The sequence below is a fragment of the Amblyomma americanum genome, chromosome 2 (genome assembly GCF_052857255.1).
Source record: "Amblyomma americanum isolate KBUSLIRL-KWMA chromosome 2, ASM5285725v1, whole genome shotgun sequence".
NCBI classification, from domain to species: Eukaryota; Metazoa; Arthropoda; class Arachnida; order Ixodida; family Ixodidae; genus Amblyomma; species Amblyomma americanum.
In genome coordinates this window covers 39,429,259-39,456,188 of record NC_135498.1, presented here as the reverse complement: position 1 = coordinate 39,456,188, position 26,930 = coordinate 39,429,259, and the positions used below count along the sequence as shown (strand labels likewise).

Sequence of the window (26,930 nt, the reverse complement as noted above, 5' to 3'; positions counted from 1 at the left end):
GCCCATTTTGTGTTATCATTATCTCACACGGAGGCAAGGAGTGTGACCGAGCCAATACGGATTGCATTGACATCCTGTTGTCCTGTACAGGACGCGATGACATTTCCTCTGACTGTGTGCAGCAGGTAATATCTTGTGCGGCATGACTACGCTGCTCTTTGCTTAGCTTTATTTACCTCTTTTTTCTTCCCTACACCTCTGGCACGTCTTCTCTTCATAGTTTTTTTTCTCATGATAATCGGTAACTGCAAGTCTTTTATTCATGTTTTTGAACCCTTAGCCCGTTGTTTGTGTCTGTACATGACCCAACCCCTGCAAAAGCCTTGAAAGTCTCACAGTATTGGGCAATTAAAAATCAACAGGGACACGTAATTTCATTATGTTTTGGCATTGCGATAGCATTAGCATTGTTGATGCCTTTTCTTGAAGTGACGTCACATCCGGTCTCGTGATGTCACTTCTCTCCATCCAATAGAAAGCCGCTCCTCGCTCGTGACGTCACCTCCTTCCAGTCAATGGGAATGCTCCAATTTTGTGCTTCTCTCCAGCCAATGGAAAAATTTTTTGACCAATTTTATGAAAGGTTCAGCAGGCAGGACCAGCGTAGTCCACCTCTCTCTCTCCCCCCGGTATATTTCCCCTTGCACAAAGACTAGCGCGTTTCTTTGTGGTCGGTATGGACAGTATGAGCTTCGAGGTAAGTGAAGAAGGTGTCGAAGAACCCTTGCTGACCTCAGTTATTCGTTCTCGTCACGCGTTGAGCCACACGCTTCTCCACCGGTTGTGGTGTTGGCACCGCAGGACGTGCTGCTGGCGCCCGAAATGATGAGATACGTGACGCAAGCTGTTTCCACCGGGAAGGGATACGGTTAGATACAATGTTCGCCTGGCGACGACATTCGGTTGCGCTTTGGTAATACGGTCATGATTGAGATTCATCGGGTGCCGAAGATACTTGGGTATACACAGAACGTTCAGTTGGACGAGTTGGTATATATACATCTTTTGTAAAACAGCGTGAACAACGTCGGACAAGAACAAGAAGCTCTCAACTAAGCTTTTATTAGTAACACCTGGTGCTTATAAAACCTTAGTTGCTTAGTTGGTTTTGCTAATAAAACCTTAGTTGAGAGTAAGCGCTCGTCCCGTGTCCTTATTGTTCGTGTCCGACGTTGTTTGCGCTGTTTTACAAAAGATACTTGGGTATACCGCATCGTACTGCGCCGCAATTTTGTTGGCGAATCTCAAGAATGAAAAAAGAAAGCAAACAGAAATCTCCCGATATTAAACAGCGCGATGTTGTCATGAGTAATAATAAACCTACGCAGGTTTATGATGATCGAAGAAGTATTAGTGGTAAAATAGTTTTATAAAGTGAGTTACGATGTTATTTGGCTGTAAATTAGGAGTTTTAATATATACGCATCGAAATTTATAAGGGGAAGATATACTGGTAAAAGTTTTTTTCTCTCTCTCTTACTTTAATCAGACTGTAAACGATCGCTTGTCGTTTACTAACACGAGCCATTGTGGAAAAATTGCTCTAGAGAAGTTGACAATGCATGACATATTCTTTCATGCATACCTCTAAAACCCGATCAAGAAAGGCGATGGCAAGGACAATTAAAGGAAACTAGAGACATAGACGGCGAATAAAAAGCCGTGTGCCTGTTTTCCCTTCAACTGGAGAGAGAGATTGAAAATGTTATTAGAATAGATTTTTGCCTTAGAAGGTGGTCCTCTCAATTGAGGAGCGCAGAGCTGGATGCTTTCTCCAGCGCACAATCAACCATCAGAAGCTGACCCTCAGATAGAGTAAGGATAGCCAGTGTTCCCACTAGGCTCTTAGAAGGAAACGTATGAACAGTTGGGGGGGGGGGGGGGAAGAGGGATGTGCGCATAGTTTTTCAAATGTTCATTATTGTAACCAAACGGCCACTAACACTGAAGAAAGAAATTTCGTGGACTCGTGTTATAACTTTAACCTAACGCAACTCATTACGGAGGCAGCACGCGTTGCGAAATTTTCTGCCAGTATCCGATGTCTGGCCATAACTGCCCATCCTAAAAGCCTAACGTGTATTACTTAGCCTTCAGAAATCAGTGAACGGAAATTAATAGATGCTATACTTTCGTTTACACCAGTACCACAAGCCATTTACAAAAAATCTAACAGTTTTTATTATAAAGGGTGCAATGACGCAATGAATAATGAACCTGTCTTCCATAATAGAAAACGTCGCTTCATAGCCGATATGTTGAAAAAAATTGGCTCATCTTTATAGCAGAGGAAGAAGAACTAACACACAAATTCATCCCAACAGCTCCTTTCGTGAAAATCGCGTTGTAAAAGCACAACAGCTGACGGCATCACTTCGCTAATTGACAATATTAAGTACTCATCATCGGCTTCAATTGAAAATAACTGTAAGGTAAGAATATAAAACGTATTTCTGCAAACGTTTCGCCTAATATTTGGCAGTCATTGCCTACAGGTCATTTGGCTTACGTTGGGAAGATGGTAACGGTCCTTTCTGTTTACAGACCAGATAATAAAATCTATCTTTTTTTAACTATCGCCTATTTCATTGATCGGCCTTTCGTGACAAATTGTCTAACGCGTCACTGACTCGCAGATCACAAACTTCTTAGATTTTGACAACTTCTTGTGTCTTTAACCGTATGGGGTTCGAAAAGGATTTGCTTGTAAACACAGTGAACAGTTTTTCCTGACTGCTTACATATAAGTCATGGTTGTAACCGCCAAACTGGCGCTGTTTAAGAGATGGTGCTTAAACTATCGCTCTTAAATTTGCACCCTCATATTCACAGATGGTTAGAATACCTTGTTGTCATTCTCAATATGCGCTCATTAAAAACCAGGCCTCTAGGCCCGTTACCTTAAGTTAACGGGGTACACAAGGCTCTCTCCTGGGTCTTTTTCGTTTTCTTATTATATAATAACCATCTAATTTTGCATGTATATGACTCGATCGACTTCCACCTTAAATCGCACCATCGCTGACACCTCTGACCAAAAGGCTCTTAGGACTGATATTAGGGGTGGGAAAGGATGGTGCAGGCAGTGGTGGGCGACCCTTATTCCTAACAAATATGGGCTGCTGTCGTTCCCACGGAGCCGTAGACCTTTTAGCCGGTTCACCAAGCTTGTGTGCAGCTTGACCTTAAGGATGAACTTGGTGAAACCATAAGTAAATAAAATAAATACAGCTGCGACCGGGATTAGAACCCGCGGCGGCGCGAACAGATAGCTGTGCTGGTTATAGTACACGAGAGTACTATGATATCGCCGCAGCCGATCATGCCTTGTGATGAACTGCAACACTCTTCTTCTTCTTCTCCTCAAGTAATATGGCACTCTCTCGCGCTTCTTCTTCTTCGTCTTCGTATTCTTCTTCGTCTTCGTATTCTTCTTCTTCCTCTTCGTCTTCTTCTTCTTCTTCTTCTTCTTCTTCTTCTTCTTCTTCTTCTTCTTCTTCTTCTCTCGCGCTGTGCATTGCACATCGTCGTCTTCATCAACTAGTGCTACTATGGAACTAATTCTACACACACTGGCGCTGTGTACGGCAGATGCTCGTGCTGGATAGCTGCTCCTTGTGACCTTGCCTCTCGGCCCGCTGTTTCATCGCTTACTTGTGCAAGATTCTTCGTCGCCGGCACTTCTTACTTCCCAATAAAACGCCCTTCAATACTATCGAACTAATATTGTCGCCACATGTGCCGACGAGCAAGCAGAGCAAAACCATGAACCGCCCTGGCTAACCACTTGCTTTCGCTCGTCTATTCGGTTTAACTACGTTAAAATCCTACCACATTTTTTTGTTTCACTGTAATAGGCGGTGTACGAGTAGTATCTTTGCAGGCATTCTATTACCTATAGGACTCACTTCATCATGTTATCTGTCCTGAAACGTTCACACGGTGAACATTTCATTGGATAACAAAACGCTGGGGTTCCTGAAAGGCCACACACGCCACGCTTCGAAGCAAGTGAAGTCAACATAGTTGGATACGACTTAAGTCTGCAATGAAGCTCTGCCCACATTCTGGATCGCCGCACAGAATTCCCACACGACAAAAAAGTAGTCCGTTGTTAAAATTTCTCATGTAACCTAAACAAGAAGCTGATCACAACAAAAAAGTTATAAGCTGTAAAATTTCGATACCTGGCTTGTTTTATTAAAGTTAAGCATTGAAAATATGATTTAGTTTACTTCTGTGACTAGCTAGCGGAGTAATATAGTATGCTTCTAACCCTGGCCCAGTGTTAACTGCTGCTTTTTTTTAAGGTGCTACAGCATTCAAATCATTTAAAACAACTAAAATCTAATATGCGTTATCTATCTGGGATCATCATGACGACTCTCTGAATACTAACCTAGAACGGCTTGAAAATCTCTCTGCTAGATTAATTGCTCAAATTCCCGCGACGTTAGGGTTGTATGGTGTTTCGTGTTTTATGTTTCAAAGCAGAAATTAGATTGAAATTGCTTTCCCATCACTGCGGCATTCCTAGCATCTGTTTCTTTTTTTCAGTTTTTCTCTTCTATGGCTCGCTGCATCGAGTAACTTACACTGCACGTCGAACACGCATATCTGAACGCACCGGTCATTCGCTACAAGTTTTCCGCCCATGCTCCTAATCCACCCACAGCTTCATACTCAGCCTTTCTCTTTTTTTGCCTATCTCATATCGTTCTTAAATGCTGGATCCTTTCACAGTTCACTCCTTATTTGCCGCCAGCAGCTTGAAAAGTTTACATTCAGCAACAACAAACTTTGCTACCGAGTATGCGTAACTCGCTTTGTTTTGGGAGAGAATTTGATGTCACCCGATTATTCCACCGTAACGAGATTTCATTGGACAAAGACAAAATCTTGCCAGCTGTGATAGGAATCCGGTTTTCTCTCTCGCTCTCACTAAACAAGCTGATTACACAAGAAGACACCCCCAAGAAAATGTAGTTTGCGTGGGCCAAAGACAAACAAACAAAACCTAATGGCATTACCTGAAAACCAGTAGTTGATGAAGCCAATATGAAGCGATAGCTTCAGTCAGTTATTTATACTTCTGCATATCTTTTAACGCTTGTTATCCACGGCGTGGCTTCACATGAAGACCAGACTGACGAATACTTGTGAGGATCGAGCAGCTGGAGTACAAATATTAGTCTCGCATACTATTGACATCATGTGTCAAGCACTATCAACACTAAACAACATCCTACTGTAAAGCTGTTGTGCGTTTAAAATGGATGCTGGATGATGAAGGAATGTTTCCGCGGGCTGTATGCAAAGGCCGACTAGTGTAGGCGTGGAAAATCTGCAGATGGCCATGTCGATGTACGCGACGAAATGATTAAAGCAAATGCGAATAATAAGACATTTGATTTCGTCGCCTTCATGCATCCTGCCACTTGCAGTTTGTAAATGAGCAAGAAGAGGATACTTTCATGCCGCCCAGCCAAGAAAGCTGCCATAGTTAATTAATATATCGCTTAAAAAGCATTAAAACATACCTACACAACTGTAGTTTGAAAAATGATAAGTGCACTTGTTATGGAACTCGCAAAATACCAAAAAGCTTTTGCTTCCTGAGTTGTGGAAATGAAACCTTTGAAAACTAGGGGACAAAGGTAAGCATAACCACACTCTTATAAGGCGTCCTTTAGACTATGCGGGCATATGGAGCTCACATTTCGGCGCTCACTGCTTCGTCAGAGCCAGCATAAGACTTGCATAAGCGCATAAAATCAGATCACAAAACATAGTTTCAGACGGGTGACAGGAACAGCGAAAATATTTCGGTTCTGGGAAAGCAACGTCTCCACAGGAGACAGTGGAAAATGCTCTGCGGCAAAGTTTTCAGGACTGCCGATGCTAAAGTACTGTCTGGCCGCTCGATACGTCAGCAGCAACTGTCTTTTTCTCACGGCATATCCATACATCCATGCAACTCGCCGTACCCCCCCCCCCCCCCCCCCACTCCAATACTCTAATATTTCAAAAGTATTTCGTATCCCCGATAAATCGATGAATAGTAGTTCAGAGCCTGCTTAGCTCTAGTGCATAAATTTCGGGGCTGTCATTGCTCACACCGTGATGTTAGCGGTTCTCATCCTACAAGGCTTCCATTTATTTGCAACTGGGTCTCCGAGAGTTTTCAACTACCTTTTAGCTAAAATAATTTTTGAATTCGGGAGCATTAAAAGCCTAACTGAGAAAAAAATGCCTCCTCAGTTAAAAACTTTCCTGTTTTGCTGAAGGAAATTGACGCCACCAAACTGAATAATTCCAATGTGCTGGAAGAAAATGACGTCATCAGGCCGGAAGGTACGTTACTTCTGGTTAAGACATTAGCAGCCTCTAGACCTATCACAATGGCTACACATAATGCAGCTAGGTGTCTGTGCAGTATTTAGTCGGGGACCGAATACATTGCATCCACGTCATTTGCTGGTTCAGAAAGAGTTATATAGTTAGTTCTGAATCCGAGTACGGGGGAACTTTCTGGGACCACAGTCAAGAGAAGCTGATCTCCCAGTGGTTCATTCAATTCATTGGGATTATTTCCGTAACTCTAGCGTAACAACTGCGAACGCAAACTTATAGTCAACACTCCTGCCGCAACTTAGGAAAGTATTCCGCCTTTGCTTAATGCATAAGATGTATCATTGCATCTTCCCGACTATTTCATTTCCGTCTTTGTTTCAACTGCCCTGCTCTATATGCGTGTCTTAAGTACTGCCTTTTCTTCCGTCATGTCGCCCTGACAAGTCACTACATCCCCTTCCCCTCAACTCTCTCCTGGAGTGCCTGACTGTCGTCGGCGCTGTTGGAAGACCAGCTTGCCTTGGTCAACTTGGCGCAGTAATAAGATATGCTGAACGCCTAATGTGCGTTCTTTAATAAGGTCTCTGTATCTCTCTCACACTCACACTTTCACGACAAGCCCATTTTTAAGAAGTAATTGACAACGTCAGCATGTTACGTTTTAGATGGCATCGATCACAGACACAAAGGTGGCATTTTTCCGTTGCAAAATGAACCAGTTTTGCGATTCATTGGTCCTCAATACGTCCGCTGTTTAAAACCGCCTTATCCTATCGGCAGCCGAAATAGCGGATCACCGTATGGATGAAGCTGCTGTAACTACTGTGCTGTCATCACAAGCACATTGAATATGGTATTTATACATTTTGCCCTTTCTTTTTCAAGTCCTGTGCTGGTGAAACCCATCCTTCGGAATTTAGTTGCTTTTTCCTGCTGTTGCTTTCGTGACATGTGTGAGACACATGGCGCTTTGCTGGCATTTTAGGCTTAAATCCTTTTCTTTATAGTTTATACACTTGGCTGTTTTGTGGCATTTTTGCAGCTAGTACTTTTTGAAATTTATTTGTACAATCTTTCGGCGCAGTCTGCTCTAATTATCGTGAACTTCGCTTCAATGTATATTTTTCATGACTTTGCTATTAATTTTTTATGTAACCCCTCAACAGATACCGTCGTACACTTAGGGCAAATAAATAAATATACACACAAACATGTTGCTTTAAAGTTGTGATTGCTTGCAAATTTTATCGATTAGAGAGGCTCCTCGAATGAACTGTACTGACTAAGGTGTACCCAGTTTTGTCACAGAGGCAACGAAATTGGATGTGGGACAGAAACTTTTCATCTTATTTTTGCCCGCAGCTGTGGAGAACATTTTGCTGTGTTTTTATGTTAATGGCCACAGGCGCTCGATGTTTTAACATGATCTGGAACACTCAAGGTAACCATAACGTTAAATTGTTCAAACCTGCGAGTTCGTGGCATTTATTAATATTTCGCGGCGCATAAAATCACAGAAGAGAAAGTTTACGAGTTACACGTGGCATTCTCGATATCCTGTACCCCTCCATTATGCGAAGGCAAGAAAAAATAAATCAGACTGGTACATTTGAAGAAATAATGAGTTTTGTGGTGCACACGAAAGTTGCATATCCTGCAGTACTTGAAACTCACATTTTGCTTAAAATTTTGGTATAACAGATCATAAAACATCTAGTTATGTTTATAATCGCCTTCACCGCAGACAGGAGTATCTTTCTTTAATGTCTTTCAGAAAGTTCGATGAACGACGTCTTTTTTTCGAGATCGCACTGCCAGGAACCGAAAACCTATGTAATCCTCATATTGGTGACCTATTTAAATCCCCAATTTTACGTACTATTCTTTAGGAACCTATGCTCACACATCGACTTGTTCCAGACTATCGTTGAGAAGATTTCCACAGGTCTGCTACGAATAGAAGGGAGCTAATGCGATGTGTAGCTAAGGACACCGAACACTTCACAGATGCTAAATATACCTCCTTAGAATCCATCTCACTTCCTCTAACCGAATTCTTTAAGTTGTGCTCATGATCGAATTGCGCACGAGTTCTGTACGCACTACTGGCTTCCCAGTACTAGCGCCCGAGCTAATGTGTTTTTGCCCCGTTTACTACGGAGTGCACTTTGCGCTGGCCAACTTGAGACTCTCGTCTTATTTCACTCGTTAAAAACGATCATTTTGAGGCTTAAAAGCAAGGCAGTAAACGGAAGAAAACAAAAGGCGTATCGTGAACAAAAAAAGCAGCAAGGAATACTCACAGGCATTTCGACCGTAAGCGAACAATGCGGTGCCCCAGACGAACCTGTCAGAGCATTTTTCTTTCCGCGACAAGCCGATTGCAGCGGACTCAGTCAGACGTCCTTCTCCGGGCGAGTCGCGCGCTCTGTCGAGAAGTAGAGCCGATAGCACGGCGTCCGCTGCTGTTTACACTTCTTATCAGAGAACATACCACGCTGGATAGGATCTTCTACAATTTGTCTCTGCAGCTCTGTAGTGAGTCAATGCGGAAAGCGTACCTAGCTCCGTATTTTGTGCTGTGTTCGTATACACTTGCAGGTTGACTTAACTCTGACGCAATCCCCGTGAAATTTTGGCTACTGTTCCAAGGGAGGCATACGAATACATGATAGGCATATCATAATTTCTTCACGGTTTTTGGATGGCATTTGGCAGTGAATGAGTGTGGCCGGTGAAAAATGAAGAATTATAAAAGTGAGGAGGGTTTTCCTTACATTACTGTGCTGTCTCAGAGTATGTTGTCCTTTAAGAAGAGTGTCGTAAAACTATTGCTGTCGCGGTTTGAGTATAGCCACGCGCCATTGACTACTACTGTTTGTTCAGTTATTGCGTAAAGGTCGCCCATTGTGCTAACGTCTTGGATTTAAATTTTAGCTCTCTCACTGATATTTTCCTTTTTACTAAGCACTTTGGGCTTACGTACGTTGAACGACAGATAGACGCTCTGCTAACGTCTAAACATTTTGCAGGAATCACAAAGCACGGAGTATTGGAGTATTGCATACTCGGTTTCACTTAAAAGCTTGTAATTTGATCAGCAGTCCAAGCCCAGGTGTTAGTTTCCTGTATTGGTAAAGCAGGCTGCATAGCTTTTAGGTACGTGGGGAAGCTGACGTGGCAGCTTACCAAATTACGGGGTAACTCACAGTGCAGCGGAGAGTATGGGGGGGGGGGGAAGCCGCGTGTGCAAAAATGCTTCTGTTTCCGGGATACGCTGATTTGCAAAACTGTGTCACTCGTTCTAATTCAAGATTTGCCCTACGGCGAAGCGCAAGGCCTACAATTATTATACTACGACACTACTATGACTACTAATAGTTGCCTTAAATAATAAATGGCTTAATGTTATGATGCTCGGCTGCAGACTCCAAAGACGCGGGTTCGATCTCAGCAGCAGAGGTCGCATTTGGATGGAGACGCAATGTTAGGGGCCCCTGTGCAGTGCGATGTCAGCACGTTAAAGAATCCCAGGTGGTCGAAATTATTCGATGCCATGTGCTACGGCGTCCCTGAAATTGTAGGATTGATAACTTTTTACGTCATATTTTTACGCGCTGCTATGGCTTTCTTCTTTTTTTTTTTTGGTCCCTGCACAGCTGAGGGGCCCACCATTTGGCGTCAAGTTGCAGTATTGGTTAATAATTGGTTTTTTTGGGGGGAAAGGAAATGGCGCAGTATCTGTCTCATATATCTTTGGACACCTGAACCGCGCCGTAAGGGAAGGGATAAAGGAGGGAGTGAAAGAAGAAAGAGAAATAGGTGCCGTAGTGGAGGGCTCCGGCATAATTTCGACCACCTGGGGATCTTTAACGTGCACTGACATCCCACAGCACACGGGCGCCTTAGCGTTTTTCCTCCATAAAAACGCAGCCGCCGCGGTCGGGTTTATTTTTGGAAAAAATTGAAAACTTTTTTATTTTGGGGGGAAAGGAAATGGCGCAGTATCGCTCTCACATCACGGCGGACACGTGAACCGCGCGGTCAAGGAAGGGATAAAGGAGCGACTGAGAGAAGAAAGGAAGAAAGAGGTGCCGTAGTGGAGGGCTCCGGAATAATTTCGACCAACTGGGGATCTTTAGCGTGCACTTAAAACCCGCAGCACAGGGGCGCCTTAGCGTTTCTCCTCCATCGAAACGCGACCGCCACGGACAGGTTCGAACCCGGGAACTCCGGATCAGTAGCCGAGTGCTTCTTGCTTGAATTTAAGACTTCTTCTTTCAGCCCTGCTATGCTTTATTCACGGCGCAACTTCTCCGCCCCTCCATCTGTCCTAAAGCTATTTTATGAAACACTTCTGCTTCTGAAACTAGCCAGGTTCGAGGCATCAGCGGCAGGGCCGCACTCTACCAGTACCTTATACTTTAAAACTTGTGGAAAATAACGCTGCTCGTTTTGACCTTTCAAATTACAACTTAACTGTTTCGATAACAGCCACGAAAGCTGTTCTTTCTCTGCCGAGCTTACTTTCTCATTTAAAAATAAATGGGTTAACTCGGTTTCATAGCAGGTGTTGACACCTCAACAAAAGTACCAGAGTGACCGTTGCATCGAAGTTCGCCATATTCTTACCATAGCCGTAAAATTGCCAGTCGGGCTGCCTTCCTCGAAGCATTATTGAGAAAGACAGCCTTGTTTTTTTTTTTTCGGCAGTCGAAGCAGCGAAATCGCCCCGGTGCTGCATTCATTGGAAACAATCAACGTTTTCGCGAATTGTGAATTGTAGGGTTTAACGTCCCTAAGCAACACTTGGGCTATTAAAGGCGCCGCAGTGGAGGGCTTCGGATTAATTTAGATCAGCTGCTTGTCTTAACGTCCGCTGTTACGTTTCGGCTACGACGCGCGGTATAGCCGGCGCGGATGCAACGGACGCCGGGGCTTCGTTCAAAGCGGCGGTCATTTGGACCCGTTCAGTGCTGCCGTAACGCCTCCCGCCAAGCGCGTCCAGGCAGGTTTCAATGCCACGTGTCGTCGTGTGTGCGTGTGTGTGTGTGTGTGCATGTTGGTGCCCACGCTTGTCAAAGCGCGGCAGCCGGGGAGAGGAGCTCCCCAACTGGGAGGCGAGGAGGTCTGACCGGCGCCGGCCCGGCGGACGCGCACGTCACGTCTGAACATGTTCAAGCGTCGCCGTATCGGACGCCTCTTCCCAAGCCGTTCCTTCCTGCCCTCGACTCCGTGGGTATAAAGGGAGCTGCCCCGGACGCCAACGGGGGACTTCGATTTCTTCCTGCGAGCAACGTGGTCGCCCTGACCGGCTGCTCTTTTGCGATGCCAGAATAAACAAGTTGTTCTGTTGCCAGTCGACTCATCCTTTGCCGGGACCTTCGGATGTTTCCAGCTTTGCCCCAGGCCGCCAGGCCAACGCTACCCTTGGGGCTTGCAACCCATTTGCAACAACTGGTTGCCAGCGGTGAGATCCCGACAACGGAGGCCAGCAGCGAAGATATGCGGTCAACTGTATGCTGAGCAGCACAACGACCATCCGGGAGCAGTGCACCGAGCCCTGTGTGATGACTGGTTGCCTGCAGCGAAACGACGGCGCTGAATTCTTGGCTGCGAGGTTTGGTGAGTGCGGGACTTTCTTCTTCTGAGTTTTGCCAGGCTTTTGTTAGTGTCAGAAACAGAGCTGGTAATTGTGGTTGTCGTTGCTGCCGGGTTAGTTTGCGGCAAGACAATAGTAGGCAGTAGAGAAAGCAGCATTCGGAGCAGCCATGGATTTGAAGTCGTTGCGCAAACCGAAATTGCTGGAGCTTGCAAGAGAGTTGGGTCTGGATGTCTCAGACAAACTCAGAAAACCAGAACTGCTAAGGGCTATTCTTGAGTTGGAGGCTGAGGATGACGAGCTGTCGGAATGCCTTGAGACCATTGAGGAGAGGGAGCAAAAAGAGAAAGACGAGCGCGAACGTAAAGAACAAAAAGAGAAAGACGAGCGCGAACGTAAAGAACAAAAACAAAAAGAGAAAGACGAGCGCGAACGTAAAGAAGAAAAAGAAAAAGAGAAAGACGAGCGCGAACGTAAAGAGCAAAAAGAGAAAGAAGAGCGCGACCGTCAACACGCTTTGGAAATGAAGCGTCTCGAGGTAGAGATGGAACGCGCTCGTAATGGAAGTCAGGCACACGGTGCAGGAGAACGGGTACCGTTCAAAATGACTGACCTGATGCGGCCGTTTAAGCTTGGAGAGGACATTGGTTTGTTCCTGGTTAACTTTGAGCGAACGTGCGAGAAGCAGGGGTTCTCTCGGGAAACGTGGCCACAGCGCTTGTTCACTTTGTTACCCGGCGAGGCGGCCGACGTAGTCGCTCGCTTGAAGAGAGAGGAGGCAGAGGATTTCGACCAAGTGAAATCGAGTCTGCTAAAAAAGTACAGGCTGTCAGCGGAGGCGTTCCGTCGGAAGTTTCGGGAAAATGAAAAAGGCAGAAGCGAGTCATATACAGAGTTTGCCTACAGGCTTATGTCAAACATGCAGGAGTGGCTCAAAGAAGAGAAAGCGTTTGGTGACCACGAGAAAATTCTGCAGTGTTTCGGGCTAGAACAGTTTTATAGTCGGTTACCTGAGAACGTGCGGTACTGGGTCTTGGATAGGCCGGACGTTAGTACTGTGGCTAAAGCCGCCGAGCTAGCCGAGGAGTTTGTGACGCGTCGGGCTCGCGGAGCTAAGGACGGTCAAACGGGTGAATTTCGCTCCAAGTCTGAGAGGCCGAAGTTCACACCCATGAGAGCAAGGGGGGACACACGTAGTGCGGATGCGAGTGAAAGCAGTCCGACCGAACGTAAGGAGACGGCGGCAGCCGAAGCCGAACGCAGAAAGCGGTTCGAGACGAGGCAAGCGCGCGTGTGTTATACGTGCCAGAAGCCGGGTCACTTTTCGGCGCAGTGTCCAGAAACAAAAACAAAAGTCGTGTTTTTGTCATTATGCAGCACTGACGAGAACATGAAGCTTCTCGAGCCTTACATGCGAGACTTCCTCGTGAACGGGAAAGAGTGCCGAGTGCTTCGTGATTCCGCAGCTACAATGGATGTAGTTCACCCCTCTTACGTAGAACCCGATATGTTCACGGGCGAGTGCGCATGGATCAAGCAAGCCGTGGAAGCTCATAGCGTGTGTCTGCCCGTAGCAAAAGTGCTTATTGAAGGACCTTTCGGAGCAATTGAGACGGAGGCCGCAGTGTCATCTATGCTGCCCCCCCCCCCCCCCCCCCCAGTACCCGTACCTATTTTCGAACAGGTCCGATCACCTCCTGCGCGAGAAGGGACTTTTGTTTGGTGAGGCTAGCGTTCAGGCCTTAACCAGATCGAGAGTTCGGGAGCTCGCTGCAAAGGCGGTAGTTGCGGGGCCGACGTTGTCGAACAATGAAAAAGGGTCGGAGGCGCAGCAAGCTGATATTCCTAGCACGTCAGAACTGGATAAAATTGAGCCTGTAGCGTTGAAGGCACCAGGTACTGGAGAGGAAATGCCTGACACGGGAAAGTTAGAAGAGCTTCCGGTCGAGCTTCCGGGACTAGGCTCAGTGACGAACAGGGAAGACACTGATCAGGTCATTAGTGACTTAATCATTAAAGCACCGCTGTCGGCTGAGCAGAAAACCGAACTACACCAACTCTTACAAGAGTTTCAAGGTCAGTTCTCTGAGAGGCCTGGTAGGACTTCTGTCCTTACTCATGATATAGAACTTACCTCCCCAGAGCCAGTACGATCCAAGGCGTACCGGGTGTCACCCCGCCAGCGCGAAATTATGGAGGCTGAGGCAAAGAAAATGCTACAGCTCGGTGTTATTGAGGCGGGTGAGAGTGATTATACCTCCCCTTTGATTTTAGTTGAGGTACCGGGCAAGGAACCTCGTCCTTGCGTCGACTACCGCAGGCTTAATTCCATCACTAAGGATCAAATTTATCCGATCCCTAACATCGAGGAGCGCCTTGAGAAAGTTAGTAGCGCTCAGTTTATTTCCACCCTAGATCTTGTCAGGGGTTATTGGCAGGTTCCACTTACAGAAGAGGCTAGTAGGTATGCGGCGTTAATTTCACCAATGGGAACATTCCGTCCTAAAGTTTTGAGTTTTGGGTTGAAGAGCGCGCCATACTGCTTTTCGAGCCTCATGGACAAAGTGTTGCGGGGACAGGAAGAATTCGCTTTACCGTATTTAGACGACGTAGCGATATTCTCCGCATCCTGGTCTGAGCATATGGCACACTTGCGGGCAGTGCTAACCCGCCTGCGCGAAGCGGGCTTGACAGTCAAGGCTCCCAAGTGCCAATTAGCACAGGCCGAGGTTGTCTACCTCGGTCACGTGATTGGACAGGGTCGTCGCCGCCCCTCTGAAATAAAGGTGGCCGCTGTGCGAGACTTCCCGCAACCGCGCACGAAGACCGATATTCGGTCGTTCTTAGGTGTCGCCGGCTACTATCAGAGGTACATCCCCAGGTACTCCGATATCGCGGCTCCCCTGACGGATGCTCTAAGAAAAACAGAGCCCCAAACAGTCGTCTGGGGCGAGACAAAGGAAAGAGCTTTCAGCGCCCTAAAGAGCGCCCTAACAAGCCAGCCTGTGCTACGATCGCCAGACTACACAAAAGGGTTCGTTGTTCAGTGCGATGCTAGTGAGCGAGGCATGGGCGTTGTACTGTGCCAAAGGGAAAATGGAGAAGTGGAACACCCCGTCCTGTATGCTAGTCGTAAGCTGACCTGTCGTGAGCCGGCGTACAGCGCCACCGAGAAAGAGTGTGCGTGTCTCGTGTGGGCCGTTCAGAAATTGTCATGCTACCTAGCCGGCTCGAGGTTTATCATTGAGACGGATCACTGCCCTCTCCAATGGCTGCAGACCATCTCTCCCAAAAATGGCCGCCTCCTGCGCTGGAGCCTCGCTTTGCAACAATATTCCTTTGAGGTGCGTTACAAAAAGGGGAGTCTCAACGGTAACGCCGATGGCTTAAGTCGAAGCCCCTAACGTAGGAATCCGCCTCAAAGTTGTTTGTTACTGATGTTTTCTTCCTGAGGCAGGATTTTTAACATATTGCTTTTGTTTAGTGTTTCAAAGTGATTATGTGCTTTCTAGTGCAATTTTCCAATTTGTGGACGCGTTCTGAGTGCTGCTTGACTACTGTAAGGAACTAGGCAGTAGTATAAAAGGGGAAAGAGCCTGGCAGAGCTTAGTGAGGGTTGTCTCGTGCTTGCTGACTGAGCGGTTGCGTTTCGGCGTAGTTCTTACGCTTGCTGGGAACGAGCACAAAAATGGCAACTCTCCCGAAGTCACTTTGCAGTGTCCTGTGTGATCCTGAACATGTGAACGAGGCCTTCTCTGTGCGCTGCGCTCAAGCAACGTCGAGGGACGATCGGTTTCGATTACGAGCATCATCGAGCGACATCCCTCCGGACAGCGGATGCAGTCCCCTGACCATCGGGATCTCCTTCTCCCGGCGGGGCGGTCTGTTACGTTTCGGCTACGACGCGCGGTATAGCCGGCGTGGATGCAACGGACGCCGGGGCTTCGTTCAAAGCGGCGGTCATTTGGACCCGTTCAGTGCTGCCGTAACGCCTCCCGCCAAGCGCGTCCAGGCAGGTTTCAATGCCACGTGTCGTCGTGTGTGCGTGTGTGTGTGTGTGTGCATGTTGGTGCCCACGCTTGTCAAAGCGCGGCAGCCGGGGAGAGGAGCTCCCCAACTGGGAGGCGAGGAGGTCTGACCGGCGCCGGCCCGGCGGACGCGCACGTCACGTCTGAACATGTTCAAGCGTCGCCGTATCGGACGCCTCTTCCCAAGCCGTTCCTTCTTGCCCTCGACTCCGTGGGTATAAAGGGAGCTGCCCCGGACGCCAACGGGGGACTTCGATTTCTTCCTGCGAGTAACGTGGTCGCCCTGACCGGCTGCTCTTTTGCGATGCCAGAATAAACAAGTTCTGTTGCCAGTCGACTCATCCTTTGCCGGGACCTTCGGATGTTTCCAGCTTTGCCCCAGGCCGCCAGGCCAACGCTACCCTTGGGGCTTGCAACCCATTTGCAACACCGCTGACATCATACAGCTGGTGGAAAGTTTTTTGTATTTTGTCTCCACCGAAATACAAAAACTTCCCATCAGCTGTGTGGTGTCAACGCACATTAAGAACAGCAGGTGATCTAAATTAATCTGGATCTCTCAATTGAAATAACGGTGCTGCTGCCGGGATCAAACCCGCTACCTTGAAATTAGCTAGCAGTCCAACTGCAAAGACACTGAGCCGCCGTTGTTTGTCAAAGTTTTAGAGATGTATTAGATAAGATTATAACTTAATTATACTAGGTTTATACTACTTTGCGATAATATTCCCTGTATTTTGCTCCTTATTTCATTCATTTCAAGCAAATTTGTTTCGAAATGACGTTTGCCGTGAGGTTAGAACAAATGAAATAAACTACTATACTGCTATGACGACAACTAGTAAACTTAAAAAAAGGTGGCTTAGTGGTTATGGTGCCCGGCTGCTGATCCCAATAGACGCTGGTTCGATCCCGCCCACAGCGGTCGCATTTGGATGGCGGCGAAATGTATAGAGACCCCGGCGCTATGCGATGTCAGTAGGTTAAAAACTCCCGATGGTCAAAATTATCCTGAGCCCACCGCTGCGGCATCGCTCATAGTCATTGTTGCTTTCGGACGTTAAAGCCCATGAACCAAACCAGTTACTTTTTGAAGCTGCGATATCATAAAAGATAGATTACACCTCTTGAGCGCACGAATACTTATCGTAGGCAGTGAGAACTGCTTAGCTCTACAGTTACTCTGAACTGACTCACTCATCTTGTTGTAAACGGAACACTTTCGACGTTAAGTACTTGAACAAAGGAATGCACCAACTTGTATCTAACTTGAAGGTACGCTGATTACATACTGATGTTCGCCTGTATCAATAGATCACCCTATCTTTAACGACAAATACTCTTCTTTCAGTAAAAAAGCAGCTTTTATAAGCTAGAAAAAAAATGAAATACAGGTGCTGCCAGGACTGGAGGGCTTCGCAGCTAAATTGCACGAGTTGAAGCAGTTTTCAACGCGGATGTCGCACGCCATGCTACAGCGCTATTCACACATCGGTGATCACGGAGTCCATTTTGCTGTAGATGTCACGAGTTTTAATCGAGTGGCCGGAAAATTTTTAAGCGGAATTTCTTTGGCAGTAAATGCATATTTTACTGCCGGACGGACAACAGCATCCCCACAAACAGCCATATGACTGGTTTTTACTAAGAACAAAAAATATATGTAGTTTTTCTCCGGGTCCGTTCAATATTTCGCTAACAAAACGTGATTTTCTCCCTCTCCTAAAAAAATAGAAACTATGATTTTTACTCAGTAGTTTGAAAGGAAAAAAAAGCTGGCCCTAAAAAGTTAGCAAGACCTAATAACGCAAAGCAGAAGACATTGGCTTCTTTTCAACAGAATTAATTTACTGATTCTGTCAGCTTTTGTTCGCTCTCGTCTTTTACGTAAAGCAGAACTTTTATGCTACCAAAACAGACAAAACACACTGTACTGTTGTTGCCTTAACCCACGTCATTTAGTTAAAGCAGAACTTTTGTGCTACCAAAACAGACGAAACACACTGTACTGTTGTTGCCTTGATCCACGGCATTTAATTAAAGCAGAACTTTTATGCTACTAAAGCAGACATAACACACTGTGCTGTTGTTGCCTTACCCCACGGCTTTTAGTTAAAGCAGAACTTTTATACTATCAAGGCTTACAAAACACACTGTGCTGCTGTTGCCTTAGCCCACACCATTTAGTTAAAGCGGAACTTTTATGCTACCAAAGCAAGCAAAACATACTGTGCTGTTGTTGCCTTAGCCCACGGAATTAAGTTAAAGCAGAACTTTTATGCTACCAAAGCAGGCAAAACACACTGTGCTGTTGTTGCGTTAGCCCACGGCATTTAAAGCAGAACTTTTATGCTATCAAAGCAGACAAAATACACTGTGCTGTTGTTGCCTTAGCCCACACCATTTAGTTAAAGCGGAACTTTTATGCTACCAAAGCAAGCAAAACATACTGTGCTGTTGTTGCCTTAGCCCACGGCATTAAGTTAAAGCAGAACTTTTATGCTACCAAAGCAGGCAAAACACACTGTGCTGTTGTTGCGTTAGCCCACGGCATTTAAAGCAGAACTTTTATGCTATCAAAGCAGACAAAATACACTGTGCTGTTGTTGCCTTAGCCCACGGCTTTTAGTTAAAGCAAAACTTTTATACTATCAAAGCAGATAAAACACACTGTGCTGTTGTTGCCTTAGCCCACGGCATTTAGTTAAAGCGGAACTTTTATGCTACTAAAGCAGGCAAAACACACTGTGGTGTTGTTGCCTTAGCCCACGGCATTTAGTTAAAGCAGAACTTTTATGCAACCAAATCAGACAAAACACACTGTGCTGTTGTTGCCTTAGCCCACGGCATTTAGTTAAAGCGGAACATTTATGCTACCAAAGCAAGCAAAACACACTGTGCAGTTGTTGCCTTAGCCCACGGCATTTAGTTAAAGCAGAACTTTTATGCTACCAAAGCAGGCAAAACACACTGTGCAGTTGTTGCCTTAGCCCATAGCATTTAGTTAAAGCAGAACTTTTATGCAACCAAAGCAGACCAAACACACTGTGCTGCTGTTGCCTTAGCCCACGGCATTTTGTTAAAGCGGAACTTTTATGCTACCAAAGCAAGCAAAACACACTGTGCAGTTGTTGCCTTAGCCCACGGCATTTAGTTAAAGCAGAACTTTTATGCTACCAAAGCAGGCAAAACACACTGTGCAGTTGTTGCCTTAGCCCATAGCATTTAGTTAAAGCAGAACTTTTATGCAACCAAAGCAGACCAAACACACTGTGCTGCTGTTGCCTTAGCCCACGGCATTTTGTTAAAGCGGAACTTTTATGCTACCAAAGCAGGCACAACACACTGTGCTGTTGTTGCCTTAGCCCACGGCATTCATTTCCACCTGGATAATTACGATACTCTATTTTAGGGACCTTCCTGCTGCCCCCATGGAGAGAAAAAGCTTGAGCGGGCTGATTAGTTTTCGCGCTGTCGAAAGGGAACGTAAACTGAAATAACATTTACGAAGAAACCCTCTCGGGTGACAAGTGCGTTTCTTCTAAACGGTGTAGGTGCAGTAATATTTCCCATTGTCTTGTCTATCTTTGTTAGGAAAACGTTAATGAACTTCCTTTGAATAAGTTTGGTTCTTTTACGACGTACAGTCTGCTTTGTATTGACAAATAATTCTTCACAAAGGCGCATTTTTCTTCACCAGTGCTAATGAAGTCGAAAGCACCGAAATTAAAAACGCGGGCACCATAAAGAGCTATAAGAAAGCCCAGCACTTATCCAGAGAACACAACGTGCTCTGGCTAGATTATTAAGCTCACTATTATGCTCAGTGACAAAAGAACCCGTTGAATGCGGAAAGATTTGCTCCATGAATGCCCAGGCTTTCACGTTTTGCTTCATAAGAGATTATGAAATGCGACACGTGCCGTTCAGTTGTATGCATAATATGCGTGACATAGTTCATGGCTTCGGCTTCGGCTTATAAATGGAAAAATTTCACCAGATTCGCCGGCAACGGTAGCATTAAACCTCGCAAGCTTTATTAAGCACTGCCGCAGAATATTATGGGTACTGCTGGCCGTAACGTGATCGTCTTCATAGTTGTTAAGGGGTATGCTGAGAGGAACGACCGCTCTTTAAGGTTGGTAAAATAAGCGCTGTTTTTCTTACCTGATCACTGTTTTTCTGTATTCTATAGCCATGTAGAGGCAAGGCTGACAAACTGTTTACATATAACCTTAAAAGCATCCCCATTCATCCACATTCATTCGCTCCAATGTGAGCCTCATCAGTTTTACGTAAGCTTACAAAACTTTGGATGGAACATTTTTCGATAACGCGCTCTAATCAAGCTGGCTCCCGGCCAGTGAACTCAGCTTAGGTTACGCAATACATAAGCCCTGATTTTGGGCTGGGCGCATTCGCTACAAGCGATCCATGAAGAACAGAGGAGGAAACAAAGCGGAGCTATACGGTGCATTGTAGTCGTTCGCACTTCTCTGAAAGCCACCGTGATATTACGTTGTGCGCAGTTGTTATTCCGGCACAAAAACCAATACTCGACACCCACCAATACGAATAATGAGTGTGCGTTCATCCCTGTTCAAGCCATGCCCTCTTAAAATCGGCGTTGTAACTATAGTCAGGACTCAGAACACGCCATCTCAGACCTAGCTTACGCTGACATGTTTTAATTGCTGCTTCCAAAGTTCGTTTTCAACTGTCTATGAAAATTTGCTTTTTTTAGAGCAGGCCAATGTTGCATAGTCTACTCTCTATTGTTTCCCCACCATCGAAATTGTATGTCTTCTTATTTACTTGTTTTGTACCAAAATGGTTACGTTCAATCTTACAAATCGCGAAAGTAGACAAAATTTTTCTCTTAGTTCTTTTGTTCTGATGTGAGAGTTCTAAAGCCCGTGACTATTTTTTTACTAATTATCATAAATATTTGAGGTCTCCAGTTTATTTTTTTATGCAGCATCAACATAGAATCTTTACCGTATCTTTCAAGTGTATCGATAAGTGTACTATCATCAAACGACAACGCTTCCTATGGAACGTTTTTTTTAAATTTTTTTTACTCTCAAGGACCGAAAATACAGCGAGCTCTTTCGTGATTGGGAAGTTTCAGCAATCTATCTTCGGTTGAAATTTGGAACTGGCCTCGTTCCTTTCATTAATTTTTTTTTCTTCGGCAAAGTATCACGCGGCAGTCGAAGAGACAACCTCTGCGCTGACACTTCCACCAAGATCGCCCGAGGCTATGATCTCCGAACACGGTTCTTCAAGTACAGTAATAACCTGCTCCGACCAATTTTTTTCTCTTTAACCTTTCGCTCGAGTTGTTCAATGAGCCGACAGTAGTCCCTACCTGACTTGGGCGGCGCCATATTAGAAAGCTGATTTGAAGTGAGTTCGCACGCTCAGACAACACGAGGACATGTTCGAAACTTGTGGCGCAGTGCTCTCATTAAAGAAATTGGACGTCAACGTGACGTATGTAGCTTAAATGAATGCCGTACAAAGAATTCAGCAGTGACATTGTATGAAGTGCTGAAAGACACCCAAGGCAGGATGTCAGCCAGATTTTACCAAGAGCGTAAGCAGGCCGGAATCACTAAATAATAAATGAAAGTTTTTAGTGCATGAACCGAGATGGAAATTTAACTCAAACATTACATAGACTATGTAGAAGAGGATGGAGAAAACCGCAACAAAAATTTGATTAACCACGCCTTTATTTTGTTTTCGAGATATATAAAAAAGACAAATATTACGGAATTTTTTCCTACCTCCTTGGCATTTTGCTGAGGAAAATTCAAGTTGATGGTTGAAGCCGAACTCAGTAAAATTTTGACATTGTCACTTTCGAAATGTATCATTTTCCCCCAACCAATGGGCCAAACTGACGCGGCGCACGAAGAGGAATAAGAAGCGCTCCTAAAATTAAAATCATTCATGAGTCTCGCAATGAAATCACATGAAGTTTTCTCCACAGGCATCTGCACAAGCTCCCTGTGCCTATCGGCAAGATACACTCTGCATCCAGACAGAAACCGGCACTGTTTTTTTTTTCCATGATCTGCTACAGACCAGGTAGTCCAACATCCAGGTTTGGCGCGTAGCCTTTCCCCGTGATTCCTTTGATTACCCCGCCAACATCACAACTTTTTGGTTTATTTTTAGTCTTGTTACGCTTTCACTCCGTTTCCGTCCAATGAACAAGCGATCTGGTTCAATTCGCGGTAGATGCACACAAGCTTTTTGACCTTATTCTAGATCCAAACGAGTAGAGATTGCTCTATTGTTAGAATGTGCTGTACAATTTCCTCGAGTGCGCAGCTCCGGTTACAACGCCACCTCATTTTATCTGAAATCTCACTTTCTTTACAGTTTTGCTGTGGGCGTCTTTAGGCGCATCAAAATGCTTCGTGATAGCAGCACTTCTTAATGCGCTCCGCAGCGTTCTTCGCGTCATCTTCGCCAGGCGGTCAAACAGTTTTTTTTTTCTGTATATTTGGACCGTCCTTGAGAGCAATATAACAAGGACATAGCTGTGAGGATTGGGATAAAATCATTATTTTTGTTTAGGCCCTGAAAAAAACCACAATTTTCTCGCTTTGCCCCACGTTTAGCCTGCTGCTGAAATAATTTCCTCTTAAGAACGAGACCCGCCGTCTTAAACGCAGCATAAAAAAAATGGAATTATAATAAATAAATACTGAAGCTAGTCTACGATGCTTGATCGCTTGAGCTACTCAGCACCTGGAAATGTGGCGTGCAGAATTCCTCGACTTTTCGGCTGCTTTTTAGTTAATCTACGATCACTTCGTAATTTTTTTTTTCTGATCCTTGAAAAGACAATTTTCTTCTGCTTTAAGTGCAGTTGCACTGCAGAAGTGGCTTGCCATGGCAACTAGATATCTAGTTATCTTAACCATTCATTCTAAAGTTAAGAGCTGCCAACTACCAAAATGCCGCGTCATCTGCCACACTCTTCCCAGACAGAGATACTGCGTCTAACGTCTATATTAGTTTACGGTCTAGGGGGGTTTAACGTCTGAAAAGGATTCAGGCTATGAGGGACGCCGGAGTGAAGGGCTCCGAAAATTTCGACCACCTAAGGTTCTTTAACCTGTACTGACATCGCACAGTACACGGGCCTCTAGAATTTCTCCTCTATAGAAACTGAACCGCTGCTTGCCGGGATCCAACCCGCATCTTTGGGTCAGCAGCCGTGCGCCATTAGCACTGAGCCACCGCGGCGGCCCACGTCTGTATTAATTACAATTATTATTCTTTACGGTACTAATCGACGTCACCTTTACATTAATAGCAGCTGAGGTTTTTTGATGTCCTGCAGACGAAGAAAATATTAGTTCTGAAAGTATGAGCAAGCCGCAAGTCTGTACACACAAGACTGTACGCAAGTCGTTGCCATTGGCAACCGTACATTCTGTGTCAAAAATCCTCGGAGCCACACGACGTGCTTTTAATCCAACTAAGTGGATCACTCATGGCGAGTTAAAGGGGACCCTAAAAGGAAATAGAAAGCTTAAAAATATGGATACAGTATTCCTCAGAAACACTTTTGTTGTTAACGGAAAGGTAGCCGCATTCATGAGAAAATACGAAATCAAATTCCCAAAATTCGTCCGCATCCGAATCGCCCACGAAATTTGCTCACGTCGATGTCATTTTTATGACGTAGTTATGTGCGACAATACCAAGCCTGCGTCACGTGACATGCCGCCTGCCCATTATCGCGACTGTGGCTGGTAGATCTCCGGTGAGATCGAATTTCTTAGGATGCGTCAACGCTGTCACGTTCGGTGTTTTCTGTGTTCAGGTGTTATCCACGGACAGTATTAGTTTTGTCATCTGTGAATAAGTGTCCCGTACATATGTCGTGCAAGTGGAGCTATTTGGCGCAGGACTGCCTCCGCATCAAGGGAAAACAGAGACGCACTGTTCTCAAGTGTTTTCTTCGTTGTCAAGCGTGGCTCGACGGCAGAGCGGTCACGAATTGAACGAATTAGTGTGTCGCGCGTCTTTTGATGTTATCTCGTTGCTATTTTAAGCCAAGGGCACCTCACAGAAAGGGAGTCAAGTGATTTCGTTGCACTTGTTTTCGCGTCTAGCTCAGGAAATTCAGCGTTCGTACGCGTTAGTGGTTTTTAAAGTCGGGCTGGAAGACATGACCTGATGTGGAAACTGCATCTCTAGTACGGATACAGAAACTTCCAGGGCAAGACAAGTAATAACCTCGAAATAAAAGAAGGCGTTAGGAAGAAAATTTCGCTGTCAGCGCACGTTAAATTTCCCCAGGCGGTCGAAGTTATTCCGGAGACCTCCAATACGGCACCTCTTTCTTTCTTATTTCTTTCTCGCCCACCTTCTTTCCTTTCCTCTCAGCTTGGTTGAGCTGTCCACCGAGAAGTGAGACAGATACCGCGCCTTTCATTTCCTGATAACCAATCATCTGTGTAGTGCCAGGAGAGAAAGTTTATATAATAATGAGGCAAAAACGAATTGAATAAGCTTGGCACCCACAAAAACTGTGCATAATACGGGCATTCCATATCAGCGGGTGTCGCATTAACGGTGAATGACTGTATTTCGTTCTTCTAGAGTTCCAAACGGAAATAAAATTTCGCCGCTGCTTGCACTGCGGCGGACGTATATTCGTTTTTATTTATTCTTGAGTATCCTGGTCAGTTTTATCTGGTTTATTCTTGGTTTCTCCTTTTTTTTGCGGTCACGCTCGACGCGTTTCTTATGTGGATTGGTGCTGCCTATTAACACGGGTTGGAGGTGAAATGCAGCTGTTTCTGAGTCAGTTTAGCAACGGCTTTATTTGCACGTGCCCCCCTCCCTGAGGCCATTTCTTTCTGGCTACGTTCTTAAAAATATATTGTAGCGGATGAAATGGCTTTAATACAGGTGTAAGCTCGGTGGATGAAAGCTGGTCGCCGACGGCCCAGAGCCCAGATCAGACTGTGCGCGCCTCTCTCCTCTTCTTCCTCGAACTCCGCGGCGAAACAATATATAAAAATCAGTTTACCGTCACTATTTCCGTGGGACGCCGAACGCGTGTTTAAATTAGCCGAGAGGATGCACCTTGGAATGTGCTAGTCCATCTTCCTACCAACCGCTCGAAAAATGCGATGAAAAAACGATCCGGAGTTCCCGGGCTCGAACCCGAACGCGGCGGCTGCGTCTTTATGGAGGAAAAACGTTAAGGCGCCCATGTGCTGTGCGATGTCAGTGCACGTTAGAGATCCCCAGGTGGTCGAAATTATTCCGGAGCCCTCCACTACGGCACCTCTTCTTCTTTTCTTCTTTCACTCCCTCCTTTATCCCTTCCCTTACGGCGCGGTTCAGGTGTCTAACGATATATGAGACAGATACTGCGCCATTTCCTTTCCCCCAAAACCAGTTATTATTATGATTCAAGCTCATTATCGAAAAGACACGGTCAGTTTTTCGATGGCAGATGTCGACTGCAGCCGAAAGAGCGCTGTACGAGCAAGCGAAGAACCAATATTAACCAGTGGAGAGGCTCCGCCGCGGTGGCTCAGTGGTTAGGGCGCTCGACTACTGATCCGGAGTTCCCGGGTTCGAACCCGACCGCGGCGGCTGCGTTTTATGGAGGAAAAACGCTAAGGCGCCCGTGTGCTGTGCGATGTCAGTGCACGTTAAAGATCCCCAGGTGGTCGAAATTATTCCGGAGCCCTCCACTACGGCACCTCTCTCTTCCTTTCTTCTTTCACTCCCTCCTTTACCCTTCCCTTACGGCGCGGTTCAGGTGTCCAAGAATATATGAGACAGATACTGCGCCATTTCCTTTCCCCCCAAAACCAATTATTATTATTAACCAGTGGAGAAGTAATCGTCGCCAGGCGCAGTTGGAGAAATCCGCGAGTGATAGCGCCATATGTACTTCATTTTTACGTGCTTGCATGCAATTTTTTGGCTTATCCGCGATTAGTTTTCGGTATCCGTATGCTGTGCGATGTCAGTGCACGTTAAAGATCCCCAGGTGTTTCGAAATTATTCCGGAGCCCTCCACTACGGCACCTCTTCTTCTTTTCTTACGGCGTGGTTCAGGTGTCCAACGATATATGCGACAGATACTGCGCCATTTCCTTTCCCCCAAAAAAACAATTATTATTATTATCAACGACATATTTGCTTTCAGAGGACTCTAGACAGTCAGTCAGTGTAGCTTGACTTAGTATTGCGATTTAGTGTTCCTTTCACGAGCAAAGGGCTTTGAAAAACTGAGACAAGACACGGGTTCTTCGCGCCTTACAAAAGATGCTGTAGACTGGTGCTTTGAACGCTGCACTGCACGGCTGAAACGCTAACGATTGCGGCTTGAAGACTTTTGATGTGTGTACAGGCCCATTCATAGGGTGAACACGCGAATGTGTGGTCGCGCTGTCCGGAGCGCAGCGAATCAGTCGCACCCACAAAACTCGATACGAGGTGTAGTGCATGTCAGTTTTGCTTGTGAAAAATTATTTTTTTGAGACATTAATCTTAATCTGATGTATTTAATTTGCTACTGCATTGGTACTGTATAGTTGGTGCACTTCGTCCACGATATTATTTTTCGTATTTCAACAGCTAAAACATTCATGAAGAGTAGCCCTTCACTACTTAGTGTGTCGTGTAATGCGCTCAGAACGTTCGATTAGGAAAACCGGCATAATATTCTGCGAGGTGTTGTTCATTTCTTTTAGTTTTTCGCTTAGCCGCCGCGGTGGCTGAGTGGTTACGGCGCTCGGCTGCCGGCCCGAAAGACGCGGGTTCGATCGCGGCCGCGGCGGTCGAATTTCGATGGAGGCGAAATTCTAGAGGCCCGTGTACTGTGCGATGTCAGTGCACGTTAAAGAACCCCAGGTGGTCGAAATTTCCGGAGCCCTTCACTACGGCGTCTC

The 26,930-nt window shown here is 45.7% G+C and overlaps 1 protein-coding gene across 5 annotated transcripts in view; it reads right to left on the bottom strand.

Moving 5' to 3' along the window:
- The window catches only part of LOC144121052 (uncharacterized), a 173,026-nt gene that overhangs the window by 122,681 nt on the left and 23,415 nt on the right, over positions 1–26,930 (bottom strand). For 2 of the 5 annotated variants that reach the window (XM_077653970.1, XM_077653971.1), the window contains exon 1: positions 8,658–8,770. The exons of the other annotated variants lie outside the window; for them this stretch is intronic. In XM_077653970.1, coding sequence (XP_077510096.1) covers positions 8,658–8,663 — 6 coding nt within the window. In that variant the 5' untranslated portion in view covers positions 8,664–8,770. Of the gene's footprint in view, positions 1–8,657; positions 8,771–26,930 lie in introns of those variants that run through there. 5 annotated transcript variants of the gene reach the window in all.